Here is a 13,264-nt window from a genome sequence, read left to right as displayed (position 1 = left end):
ATTAGGAAGAAATGCTTCCCTCTGAGGGTGGTGAGGCCCTGGCACAGGTTGCCCAAGAAGCTGTGGCTGTTCCCTCCTTGGAAATGTCCACGGCCAGGTTGGACAGGGCTTGGAGCAAGCTGGGGTAGTGGAAGGTGTCCCTGCCATGGCAGGGGTGTAACTGGATGGGCTTTGAAGTCCCTTTGAAGCGAGACCATTGGACTCTGTGACCATCAGAGAGGCGGGCACAGGGAGATCCCTCGGGTGCGGGCAGGCAGGACGGGAGGGAGCCTCTGTGTCAGGGATCGGGGTTGTCCCCGCCGTGTGTCCGTGCCGGTTATCGCCCCTATCGCCACTATCGGCACTGTCGCCGCTATCGCCGCTGCCGGGGCCGCGCTCAGCCCGCCGGGCCCGGGCCCGCCCCGCCGCTCGCGGGGCACTGTGGGAAGCAGAGGGAACTATGGCGGATGGTGAGGAACCGTAAGTGCCCTGTATGTGTGTGCTCGGCCGGCCCTGCCCCGGGCCCGGGGTCCCCTCTCCCTCCTCCCCGGTCTCTGTAGCGCGATACTGACCCTTCTTTTATTCTCTCTCTTTTAGGGAGAAGAAAAGAAGGAGGCTAGAGGAGCTGCTGGCGGATGGGTTAGTGCGGGGCTGCGGGCGAGCGGGGCAGGGGCAGCGCTTGCTGGGGCGGGGGTAGGTGAGGGCGAGCCGCAGCCCCGCAGGAGCTGAGGGCTGGGAGGAGGCTGCGGGGCCCGCGGGGGAGGAGGGAGCCCCAGGGGAGCTGCCGTAGGTGGGGCAGGGCCCTTGAGCAACCCGGGCTGGGGGAGAGGAAGCCCCCGGGGAGAGCAGCGGGGCGGGAGTGGCGGGCTCGCAGCTTGGCATGGTGTGCTGAAGAGCTTGGTGAGGAGACGGGGAAAAGCTGCCTGGCCGGTCAGGGACCTGGGAGGGCCTCTAGGCTAGAAGCAGGTGACTTAAGGTTTTGGCTGAAAATTAAAAATCCAGAACTGCAGAACAGTTGTCTCTGCGCATTAAAACTCTTAAAAATCTACGCACCTGCCTTAAAGGCCGCGAAAACGAATGTTGAGAATTGTTGAACATCATCTGCTTCCATCCCTTAACCATTCCATTCCACTGTGTCCCTGTACCCTGGGTCAGCAGGCAGGCCTGCCTGGGCTCTGGCAGTGCATGTGCGTGGGGATGGGAGCGCAGCATCCCCGGGGCATGTGCGGTGGGAGGGCTGCATGCCAAGTCCCCCAAAAGCATGGAGCTTTGGAGGCGTGAGGGTGGCAGGGAGAAAAGTCTGAGCTTAAAGCGATATAAGGACTGTGGTGCTCTGATATTTCAAACAAAATTTAAAATGAAAATAAATAAATAAGAAAGTTGTTGAACTCTTATACCTGGTCATGCTGTAACAGCACAAAAAATAAACACTTGAGAAAACTGTCTGTGAAATAAAACATAAATATCAGGTTGAGTTACAGATGTTTTTCAGATCTCCACAATGTCCAACCCTCTAAAAAACCAACTGTAGTCTAATTGTGAAAGTGAAACTAGATCTTAGCATTTTTATCAATTAGGAAGGAAAATATACACATCTAAACAGAAAAGGAGTGCTGCTGTTTAGTAGCTGTTTATAGGGACTATATAAAAGAATTTTAAAAATTTTTCTTAATGTCACCAAGCACGGCTTCTGCACTCATTTCCAGAAATGCTAAAAACGATAATATCCATAGAAACAGTTTTTGTGATGTCTGTTGACCCATTTTAGGTGCTTAATGCACCTCCTGAAATCTGTTGTACAGCAGATGAGGAGTTCTGCAGAGGGGGTGTTTTGTTTATTTACACCATTTCCCATTATGTGAAATATGTGTATTTTCAGATTATTGTGAAAACTAGAGGAGATACAAAAGTGCATCTGAGGTCAAAAGACCCTTATGAATTCAAGTGATTTTTGTAGGTTTTATTTAACTGCTCATATAGTAACTTCCCTCAACAGTTAATGAGGGGAGTTCAGTCTGCAATCAAATTATCCTAGAATCCTGGAATGGTTTGGGTTGGAAGGCACCTTAAAGATCATTTTGTTCCAACCCACTGCCATGGGCAGGGACATCACAGCTGAATTATGATTTATTCATTCCTGCAGTTTAGGGAAGTTTTTCCCTGTTACTGAAAATCTTCTGCAAAATCCATTGCCTAAGTTCACTTACTTGGGCATCCTGTGTTGTCCAAGTTGTGAATTCTGTGAAGATAAAGGAACTCACTCCAGATGTTTTCACCACATTTGCCTTTGATTTTGAGAAGAATTACGAAAAAGTTATAATAAATTCTAAACATTACCCAAGAGTTATTAGACAAGTGCTTTTTATAGTGCTTCATAGGAGAAAGCAGGTGGAGAAAGCATAGGAGAAAACACTTTATCAGTGGTGACACATCCTTTGCTACTCAGTATTGGCTCTTTTATAACGAGCTTAGTTTTATATTAACATAGAACATAATCATATTTATTGAGTTTCACTTCCCTATTTATTTAAAATGGAAGTAGCTGTTGATCTTATAGTAGAACAATACTTGAGAGCTGATTTTGAACTATTCCTGTGAGTCTCTTAAAAATTTAAATTTATATTTCTGTACTATTAAAAGTGACCTGCAAAAGGAGAAAAGGGTATTGGAGTATTTGATGTAAAATTCTGCCTTGAAAATTTAAAGGAAGATAACTGGAAACATTCCTTTGTTTTCAAGTGAGACTGTTACTACAGACAGGCTCGAGGATGACTGAAAAATGGGGCAATTCTAATTCCATGGTACCACTTGAGAGTGAAGAACATCCAAGATTCATGTCTTTCAAAAATATTTGTCTAAATAAAGTACCCTGAAGATTCAGAGGATGATGTTGGGGCATGTTACTGTAATTTATTCAGAGCCTCACAATTGCAGTTACAGACTGATAAGTCTGTCAAAAAAAGATACAAGACTTAACTGATGAAAAAACAATCACCTTCAAAATTGAAAGGAACAAGCTTTTTTGTGTGTCCTCTTCAAATTTGAGGGAAATAAAAGTAATAAGATTGTGCCCTTTTTAAACTGCAGGTCAACTTTTACTAGTAACAGTTAAATCAGTGGGTTTATTGAAATGCCTGGGTTGTTTTTCCCCTCTGTGCATATTTTTATTATTGCTTTCTAGTTCCACAAATAAAACCCACTCATGCAAATACTCCTATGCATAACTTACAGGCATAAAGAATATGCAGATGCATTTGTAGGAATGATCAATAATTTAGGTGTTCTTTGCATAGCAAGTTGGAGGTGTGGCTTTTCCTGTGTGATGTTGCAGCTGAATTTACTGTGTTCTGTGCAGAATGGCTGTTGATGGTGGGTGTGGGGACTCTGGAGACTGGGAAGGTCGCTGGAACCATGTAAAGAAGTTCCTCGAGCGATCTGGACCATTCACACATCCCGATTTCGAGCCAGGCACTCAAGTGAGAAAGACTTAATTTCAATCAAATATCTGTAGAGTGTGTTGCAAATTAATGTGAACAGGTTCATTAAGTGACCACCAGCAATGTGTGAGTACTAAAGCTGCATGAAAAGCTTGTGTTTTTATCAATTGAACATTGTGGTCCTAGGAGAATGTGTTATGTTCTTTTTATAAGTTTGTATTTTTAAGTTGTACACTGTCAACTTTAAGCTTGCTGTTATCATATATAAATATATAGCAATGTATGAATTATGCTGGTTTTGAGTTTCACACGAAAAATAGCAGCATTTGAATCTCCATTTTTAAGTAATTTGATACAGGGAGGAATTTATTGTACTTAAATTAGTGTTAACATGAATACTTTGGGAATGGGATAAGGTGTGTAGTGGGGTAGACTGTTTTAAATATTTCTTCTGCTTCTTTTGTTGTACATTTTATTTCAGAGCTTTTGGTTTAAGGTATTTTCCTATTACCTTTTTAATGTACTGTTCCATTGTTTACTAGTTGGACATTGGAGTGAAGTAGAGCAGTTCACAGAAAGCAGTGATATACTTAACATTTTCAATTCTTTCTGTCCAGCAATGTTATCTATCTGTTTAGATTTATTTTGTATAATATATATGTGAAATATCTGAAGAAGGAAAGCATTATCACCTTAAACCAAATAATAATAAGAGTGGACCTTGCTTTTTTCATGGTCTAAAGTAATATACTGGTATCAGCAAAGGTCCTGATTCTCTCTAAGTGGGGATACAAGAACTGCATGAACTCAACAAGTGATTAAAGTCCAATATGTAATTACTCCTGCAAATGCAAAGCTGCTTTATCTGTAACTCACTAGGCACTGAAAATTTATGGTAAAATGTTTGTAAGGCTTATGAAGTAAAGCACAAATTGTATTAATTTTTTGTTTTATGTTTTCTGCAGGCCCTTGATTTTTTGTTAAGCACATGTAAAGTGTTAGTTATTGGAGCAGGAGGATTAGGATGTGAACTCCTGAAAAACCTGGTAATTATTGTGTTTTAACCCTTTTCTTCTTCGAATTTTCTCTGTTTCTTTTTCTTTTTTGCTTTGACAAAACTGTCTTTTTTAATTAGCTAATTTTGCAGTTCTGGTTGTATATAGCTACTAGAATTTTAAGTTTTAATCAACATGTGCAACATGTGTAAAATACATGTTGATACAGACAATAAAGATGAAGGATGCACTTGAAAGGTGGTATTTTCATATGTTGCATGTTATTTATTCAGCTATCTCAAAGCTTGTCTTGACTTATAACAAGTTGCTTTGTATGCAGAGTAGCCAGAAGTTCATGTGTAGCCATATATCCAGTCTGATATTGGTGATTTTCCCTAATTGCCAGATCTAGGGAAATGAAGTCAACTTAGGACAAATCATGCTCATAATGCTACAAAGTGTTGTTTGAAATGCACAAGTTTTATTATCCTGTTACTGTGGTTTTCATCCTCACAAGCACTCATATTTATATCAGTGTATCAGTGTTATGATCCCATTTGAGTTTGGTACTTTGGACTATTACTCTACCTCCCCATGTTTCTATTTAAGAACATGGATTTCTGTTGCATGGGATAGCTCTGTTTTTTCAGAAAATGTAAAGGGAAAAGTTTCAAAGTCTTTACATTTAAAAAAAGAGTCTTAAAGGAAAATGTAAGTCATATTTTGTATATGACTCAAATTTTTAGAGTCACTTCAGAACATCACAGCTCATTTCTTTTCTCTAAACCCCATGTTTTACAGCGTTTATTTCCCTATAACTGCAGTTCACATTGTGTCTTTGTGTGTGACTGATGTTGCTACTTTACCAGATCAGACCCACCATACATTTTTAAGGCAATTTTACTGTAAAGTTATTTGCCAGATGTGGTGATGGCCTGCATGCAAATGGAGATGAGGCAGAGCTTGTGTCAGAGGTTCAGTGTGTTCTTAGATAGGGAGGTGATTTTTGTTTGCCATCTCCTTCAGCACTGACTGCTACGGGAATGCTGCCTTGTTTTGAGCTGTGATATCTGGGTCAATATGACAGACTCATTCATGTGGAAATGGTTAATGTCCCAAACCTCAACAGGAATTTTAAAAAAGCTTTTTAAAGGAAATAAACTTTGTTTTTCCAATTCCTGCCAAGCATGGAGGTGCTTGTGGTATTAAATTCTGTGCTTTTTTTCCCCCAGTGGGCTCTTTTGATTTACTCCAGCCATGAAGGAATACTGCAGTTTCCCCTTATAGATCAGCCTACTGTTGGCTTCCCTGTGTTAGCATTAGGTAGGCCAAAGCAATATTGCCTTCAGGAGAGCATTGTCTTTGACTTTGGAATGTTATTAATTCCATCTGTCTGAATACCAGCATTAGCAGCCCAACAAATGCCTTTGAAAAAGAATGACCATGTACCTGTCTGCACAGACAATGAGGAGCAAATCCATTTGTTCCTCCAAAGGTTGCTGTTTTGGCATGTGGAGTGAATTCTGGAGCTTTGTGAGCATTTAATTTCCTGTTAAATGAAGCTGACCTTCTCTTTTCCCAGGCACTGTCTGGCTTCAGACAGATCCATGTTATTGACATGGATACTATAGATGTTTCTAACCTTAATCGACAGTTTTTGTTTCGGTGAGTGGTATTTTACATTTTCACTGTTTAACTTCTGGGGTTTTTAAAATGTACCTAAATAAAACATGTTAATATATTCATTTTTTTGGTTGGACAAGAGGTCATTTAAGATTACTGGACCTTCATGTCACAATAGTTCTCAGAATTAACTAAAAATTGCATATGATTTCTTCTTATTTTGGGCTCTGTGGCATGAAGAAAATCAATCTATGTTCCTTGACATTCCAGTACAGCTAATGGCTATTGGAAAAGGTGATACCAAGGAATAAATGCACACAGATTGAGATCTCAGATTTTCTGGTACCTTTTTCATCCAAGTACAGTGAACAATCATTGGATGTTTTTGGTGCTGTTAACCATAGTTAATTCTATGACTCTCACATCTGATGCTTTACAGGGATCATGGAATGGTTTGGGTTGAATGCCTTAATATTATCCAATTAAATAAATTGTCCTGAAGTAACAATTAGCCACTCAATTTGGTATTGAAATGTATATAGATTGGAAAGACAAAATCTGCTAAAATCAAACTTTTGGGATTGCTTGGGTTTTTCCCAGAGCGAAGGATGTGGGGCGGCCAAAAGCAGAAGTTGCAGCAGAATTCCTGAACAGCCGCATTCCCAACTGTGCTGTGGTTCCGTATCCTTTCACAGAGAAGCCTGAAGGCTTCTGTATCCTAGAAAACTCTGTGGGTGGTAAGAGTATCTGAGGTATTTTGCTGCCATCCTGTTTCTCATACAATAAAGGACACATTCATTCAGCTCCTGAGTTGAGAATTCTTTCTCCATATTAACATACAGGGAATCTGCACGGGAAAGGCTCAGAAATTATTTTGTATTTTTCCACTGAGTCTTTTTATTCAAGTGCAATATTGTAGTTTTCACTGAGATAATGGAAATATTCACCAGAGAGTTTTGAGTAAGCACTGGTAGAAGGCATTAGTTTATAAACACAGAGCAGCACTTACTGATAAAGGACTTGGTGAGAGCACATATTTTGAGCTTCCTAAATATTTCACCTGCTGAACTTTGCTGTTTAGGACTATTCCACTGTGCCCTTTACTAGTTTTGTGAGATGTTACAGCTTCAGCTGTGGGAATTTAATCTCAGATCACATAGTTTTTTTAGAAGGTGTTGTATAGAACTACAGTAATAAATTAGATAATATTTTGGTTAGCAAATAGAAAACAGTAAACTTAACTATGACTATATTCCTTTACTGGGCTTGCATTCAGATATTTTAAAAAGATTCAAGACATGGATGAAAGCTTCTATCGACGTAAGTGGAATTTGTTTTCCTGACAAACACCCACGGGTGCTTTAGGGGACCCTTGCAGATGTTGCTGCTCACTGCTTTTCCTGGTACTTTGCTGCTAATTATTTTAGTCTTCCACAGTATACTGGAAGTAGAAGTAACATGTAGACAAAATCTAAATACATCTGTGATACAGGCAGTCTAGGGGAGTAGCTAAGCTACTGTCACTGTCCCTGTTATGGACAGAATACTTTGCTTGTCTTAGGAAGTCTGCATTAGTGTAGATTTTAAATAATGTTTTTTTCTCCCCAGAGTTTCATATTATTGTTTGTGGGCTGGACTCTATAATTGCAAGAAGATGGATAAATGGCATGCTGGTAAAGTTTTCAATCTTAATGCCTGATTGTTGCTTGAGTTTAGATGACTAAATGAAATATACTTGCATAGAATGTGTCATGAGAATGAATGAGAGCTGTTGAAACCCACAGCTTTCTGTATACCTGTTTTCTTTCTGTGAGCAGGATGAAATGCAGGCTCTCTTACCTGCCCTTTTCTTGAGAGTGTTAGCCAACATCTGTGCAGTGCCCTGCAGGGATAGTTTCATAGTTAGGTTACATTGCTTGTGGCCTTCTGCAGTCAACTTTTGAAGATCAAGACAGAAAGCTCCAGAGATGCTCCCACTGTGAATTTTTTCTTCATTACCCAAACAGTATTTATTATGCTGCAACTTGTAAATGCTGTTATATATCACTGTTATAGAATTCAGTGACCAGAAAATTGGTAATTTTATAATTGTGAATTTGTTTGTAAAACAATGATCTGGAGTATCTACCTGTATTAAAATAAAAAAGACAAAAGCAAAACAAGTTGAGAATCAAACCTTCAACCAAACCTTCAGCTATTTGTTCTGATGAACTATAAGAACATATAGCATAGCATAGCAAATAATAGCATTTATCAGGGGAGTAAGGGGAGGATGTAGAGGGTGAAGGTGATTGATAAAGTCTTGTGCACTGACAAATAAGTAGTGTTTTATATACACTTAAAATAAACTGTACATTAAGCACTCAATAGTTGGGTGTAGCTTTAAGAATAAAATTGTAGGATTTTTTTTTCTTCCTGCAACTTGTTTATAAACCCAAACCAAACAAAAACCAACCCCCCACCCCCTTTATTTGTTAGATGTCATTTTTGCATTATGAAGATGGTGTCCTGGATCCAAGTTCCATCATACCCCTGATAGATGGAGGGACAGAAGGTTTCAAAGGCAATGTCCGTGTGATCATTCCTGGGATGACAGCCTGTGTTGAATGCACGCTTGCACTTTACCCACCACAGGTAATTCCCCCAGTGAAATTGCCATCTCTTCATATTCCTCTGCTTTGCTGGTTTCTTTTCTTAGTACTACACCTAATGTGTCATTGTTTCTTCTGGTTTTCTTCCCCTGCCCAACCAGGTCAATTTTCCCATGTGCACCATTGCATCCATGCCCAGGCTGCCAGAGCATTGCATTGAGTATGTCAGGATATTGCAGTGGCCAAAGGAACAGCCTTTTGGAGGTAATTAATATATTGTAATGGTGCTAAATGAACATTTCTCCTTTTAATTAACTTGAGTTGGGTGTGTGCTTTTAATAAAACAATCCTGACTCTTAACCTCGTGTGGTTCATTGTCATATTGAATCTAAGCCTCCTCTGAGCTGGAGATGGATTTTCTCTTCTTGAATTCACTCTCCAGTACCATATTTGCTCCTGTTTCTCACACTGCACAGTGTCTTTCCTGAATTGAAATGTAACTGTAACAGCTCTATAAATTGTGCAGTGATGATAGTTTGTGTATAGGATGTGTTAAAACTAAAGATGTTTGTAAAAATAATACTTTGGTTATTTAAAATGTCAAGTTTCAATAGCTTCATGAGGTATTCATTATAAATTAAAACAGGGATTTTTTTTAGACAAAAATGAGTGCTGTGTTTCAGAAGAACTTTTATAATTGCAATTTATCTCTAAATTCTTTACTGTAGAAGGTATTGCATTGGATGGAGATGACCCTGAACATATACAGTGGATTTACCAGAAGTCTTTAGAAAGAGCATCACAATTTAATATTAAAGGTGTTACCTACAGACTCACCCAAGGTAAGGGGATGGCATTTCACCAAGTTGTAGCATTTGCACCTAGGCTGGATTGGCATTCTTTGTATTTGTTATGACTAAGCTGGCAGCTGTGCAGGGATAATTCTCCTCACCCTTAAAACAGAAACAAGCAGCTTGTTTCCTGTGCCAGCACAAATATTTTTATGACAAATCAGATGTTCAGGCATTCATGATGAATCAGAGGAACTTATCTGGGATAAAGCTGAACATTCTTTTTGCTATTTTATTTTTAACTTGGAGCAGCTCCACAGTTTACATTACATGGTGACCACACTTGCTGGTTCAAAGAGTAAAAACAAAGGGACCTGATTGTCTTTTTTAGCAACATTTTGTGCCAGTTCAGGCTGGTTAAGTCTATGGCATCTGTTCCTCTCTGCTGTCCCTGCCTCTGTTCACATGTAAGTGCAGTATGCTGACACTCATTTAATCAGCATTTCAAACACTAACCAAATAGAAAACTCAACTATCTTTCCTTTGTGCATTTCCCAGTTTAACAGGAAAAGAACAGTTTTAATTTTCCCTGCTAAATGCAGAATACTTCTTTCAGAGTTTGTTCAGTAGTTCTCTTTGTTTGATACCTGCTTTTTTTCAATGTGCTTGATTCATTCCTAAAATAAAAAAGTGCCCAAGTACTGCAGCAGCATGCCATTATACATGCTTGTTACAGAAATTCCTGGACACTTAAAAGTACCTTTGGACTCACCCTTTGAAATTATTCTGTCTAAAAGTAGTCTCTCAGTAGAGTTTCCTAGAAAACCCAGAGCTGTATGTTTTGTTTTTACAGGGGTGATTAAACGAATTATTCCAGCAGTAGCTTCTACAAATGCAGTAATTGCAGGTATGCTGTAAGAACTCATTTCACTTCTACTTTACTGACTTGAGAGTTTTGGGGGGACAAACAATTTGGAATTGAGAACCTGGAGAGGATAATAGTAAATTTTAAATGTGTCTGGTTTATTCTTACAGTCATATTTATGTTTTCCATAGAGAAACTGTAAGTGACTGAATAAATGTTATCACTCTGGGAGAGAGCAAAAGCATTTAAGACTGGGGAGAAAAATTGAAAAACACAGTACATAGGCTTGACATAGTCTCAGATTAGTGCCAAATCTGTGGTGTTCATGCACAGAACTACCAGCTGCCCTCAGGTGTTTATTTTTCTCTTTATAGATTGTTATACTTGATTGTTTCTGTCACTTTTTGTACAACTGTGTGGTGTCTCCATGTCTGGTAGAGCTAGGTGAAGAAATTCTTTTTTCTCATTCCAGCTGTTTGCGCCACTGAAGTTTTTAAGATAGCCACAAGGTAATTAATTTCTTACTAATTACAGACATGATTTCCAGCACAATGCCATGTATCAACACTGACATATTTGTCATTACAGTGCATATGTTCCTCTTAACAACTACTTGGTGTTCAATGATGTGGATGGATTATATACATACAGTTTTGAAGCTGAAAGAAAGGTTAGTGCCATTAAAGGCTTGAAGGAATTTTTCCTTGATTTGTATTTATGCACTTTGTGTGTATTTCTGAACCTCAGTATTGAATCAGTCAGCCCCTAGCACTGAATAATAATATTTCTGAAGTTTTAAAAATGAAAATTACAGTGTTACTGGTCTGCTATTTCTTCAAAGTAGAGCTACAAAATAAGATCTTCAAACCTAAGATAACTCATGGGCAGATCTTCTAAAAAAGAGGTTATGGCAAAAATTGATCTGAAAGTTTGTAGTATTGGATTTTATGTCAGATGAAATTTGTCATTCATAAATACTTAGGTACTGTTGGGAGGCAATCAGTGACAGACTTCAGAAGGAAATGGGTTTTGTCATTAATATTGACAACTATTAATATTTCTACAGCTAAAATTTCAAAAAAACACAACACAAACACTTTATGGACCTTACTAGCAGCATTTCTGAAATCATCTTTAACATAATGTGTATTCTTGTGCTGTTTTGTGGTAGGAGAACTGTCCAGCCTGCAGCCAGCTTCCCCAAAACATAGAGATTTCCCCATCAGCTAAATTGCAGGAGATCCTGGATTACTTAACAAATAATGCTTCATTGTAAGTTGCAACCATTCTGAGTAATTTGATAATTTGTTGGTTTAGTGCTTATAAAGGGTAATTTTAATATGTGTTTTTAACCTGATTCCCTGGTTTTGTTTTGTTCTGTTTATTTGTTTGTTTTTTAATGTTTTATATATAGGCAGATGAAATCTCCTGCAATCACAGCAACTATGTATGGGGGAAATAAAACACTTTATTTACAGGTAATCTGAACATACATAATGGACTTTAATATTCTGAATTTGCTTACTTTACTGAATTTGAAGAAAAAAAATTTGGCTTTTTTTTTTTTATTTTCTTTTTTAATTTGCAGACAGTAGCTTCAATTGAAGAACGAACAAGGCCGAATCTTTCCAAGACACTAAAAGGTATCATGGAGTTGTCAAGTATTGATTTTCAAGTTAGAGAAAGTCAGTCTCACCCCTCTGTGTGGATATTTAGCTTTGCTTGCATTATGCAGTAGAATTTGCTTCATTGTCCTTGTACATTCAATACACATTCAATTTTAGATTCACATTTCTCAGGTATATCAGTTGTTTAAAGGTGAAGTGCAGGCAGATGCACAGAACATTGCAACCAAATATCTGCTGTAAATTACACACTCTCCAGTAGAGTTTTATATATATTTCTCAACAAGGTCTGTTTCCCTGTTAAATTAGGTTAATATAACTTAGCCAGTGAGCTGTTTGCAGCTTTATTTAATCACATTTATGGTTTGTGGGGATAGCATTTCTAATTTTTTTGGGCTTCTTGAAAAGGCAAAGCACATGGGTTTAATTAAATTAATTAAGCTTTTCTTTCTGTTTCAGAACTGGGGCTTGTGGATGGCCAGGAACTTGCAGTTGCTGATGTTACTACACCACAGACTATGTTGTTCAAACTTCACTTTACCACTTAATTTATTCATAAGTAAAGTGCAAATACAGCAAGAGAAGTCTGTGCTCACCTTATAAAACAAACATAACTCTGTGGGTGTTAAGGCAGCCTGAAAAGTTCCTGTTAGTGCCAGCATGGTTGAAGGTTAGGAAATCTAAATGAATCACCATATTTCAGAATTGTATGTAGAAGCCAATATTTGGTGGATTATATTTGTATAAATGCTTATTCATGTACAGACCTCTGATGTATAGAAATACACTTTTCCCAGGTTTTGTTGTCAAAATGTTCATGCTAATGTATTTTCAAACACATGGAACTTTAAGGTGGCCAAAAGTCTTGTTTTCAACATGTGTGCACACATATATGCAAAGAAAAGATGTTTTTAAAAGGAACCACAACAATCTGGTTATAAGTTTAGCACTCCTGAGACTTACTGAGTCACCTTAAACCAAAGGAGGCAGTGGATTAAAATGAGGATTTCCCTCTTATTTGGTATTGATTTGATCAATTTTATGGAAGGTGTTAAATATGGAAGAGATGGCTTTGTTTACAAGAAACACAAAAGGAGAAAATTATCGACTGGTACATGAAAATACAGGTGTGTCTCTTCACTGTCCCCAAGCAGCCACCATGCACAGCATTGCAAAATTATGTTCAAATATCATTGGTGCTGTTAAGGTATTTATTAATAAAAAAACCAGAAAGACACCTGAGTCTGTGGCTTTTCTGTGGACATTCAAGAGCATTTATAACCTCCATTGAAAAATCTGGGGCATCATTTGGCTACTTTAGTCAGAGACTTAAGGAGTGCCAGTGAATTCTAGTCTGA

The 13,264-nt window shown here is 38.5% G+C and overlaps 1 protein-coding gene across 5 annotated transcripts; it reads left to right on the top strand.

Annotated features, from left to right (window-relative positions):
- Window positions 1–278: 278 nt before the first annotated feature.
- On the top strand, window positions 279–13,143 carry UBA3 (ubiquitin like modifier activating enzyme 3). 5 transcript variants are annotated; one of them, XM_054639903.2, is made up of 18 exons: window positions 279–459; window positions 577–618; window positions 3,335–3,455; window positions 4,382–4,462; window positions 5,994–6,076; window positions 6,635–6,715; window positions 7,311–7,354; window positions 7,643–7,707; window positions 8,513–8,668; window positions 8,787–8,889; window positions 9,354–9,467; window positions 10,270–10,323; window positions 10,754–10,790; window positions 10,870–10,951; window positions 11,453–11,553; window positions 11,696–11,759; window positions 11,870–11,924; window positions 12,366–13,143. In XM_054639903.2, exons 1-18 carry the CDS (start codon window positions 440–442, stop codon window positions 12,452–12,454), a joined length of 1,392 nt encoding a protein of 463 aa, XP_054495878.1. In that variant the 5' UTR covers window positions 279–439; the 3' UTR covers window positions 12,455–13,143. The 5 variants fall into 5 exon arrangements, with proteins under 5 accessions (XP_054495878.1, XP_054495879.1, XP_077040624.1 ...); XM_077184509.1 differs by having other exon boundaries at window positions 351–449; XM_054639905.2 differs by having other exon boundaries at window positions 372–470.
- The last annotated feature ends 121 nt before the right edge of the window (window positions 13,144–13,264 follow it).

The sequence above is a fragment of the Agelaius phoeniceus genome, chromosome 11 (genome assembly GCF_051311805.1).
Source record: "Agelaius phoeniceus isolate bAgePho1 chromosome 11, bAgePho1.hap1, whole genome shotgun sequence".
NCBI lineage: Eukaryota > Metazoa > Chordata > Aves > Passeriformes > Icteridae > Agelaius > Agelaius phoeniceus.
Note: the sequence above shows the minus strand (reverse complement) of the source record. Positions and strands in the feature narration are given on the sequence as shown.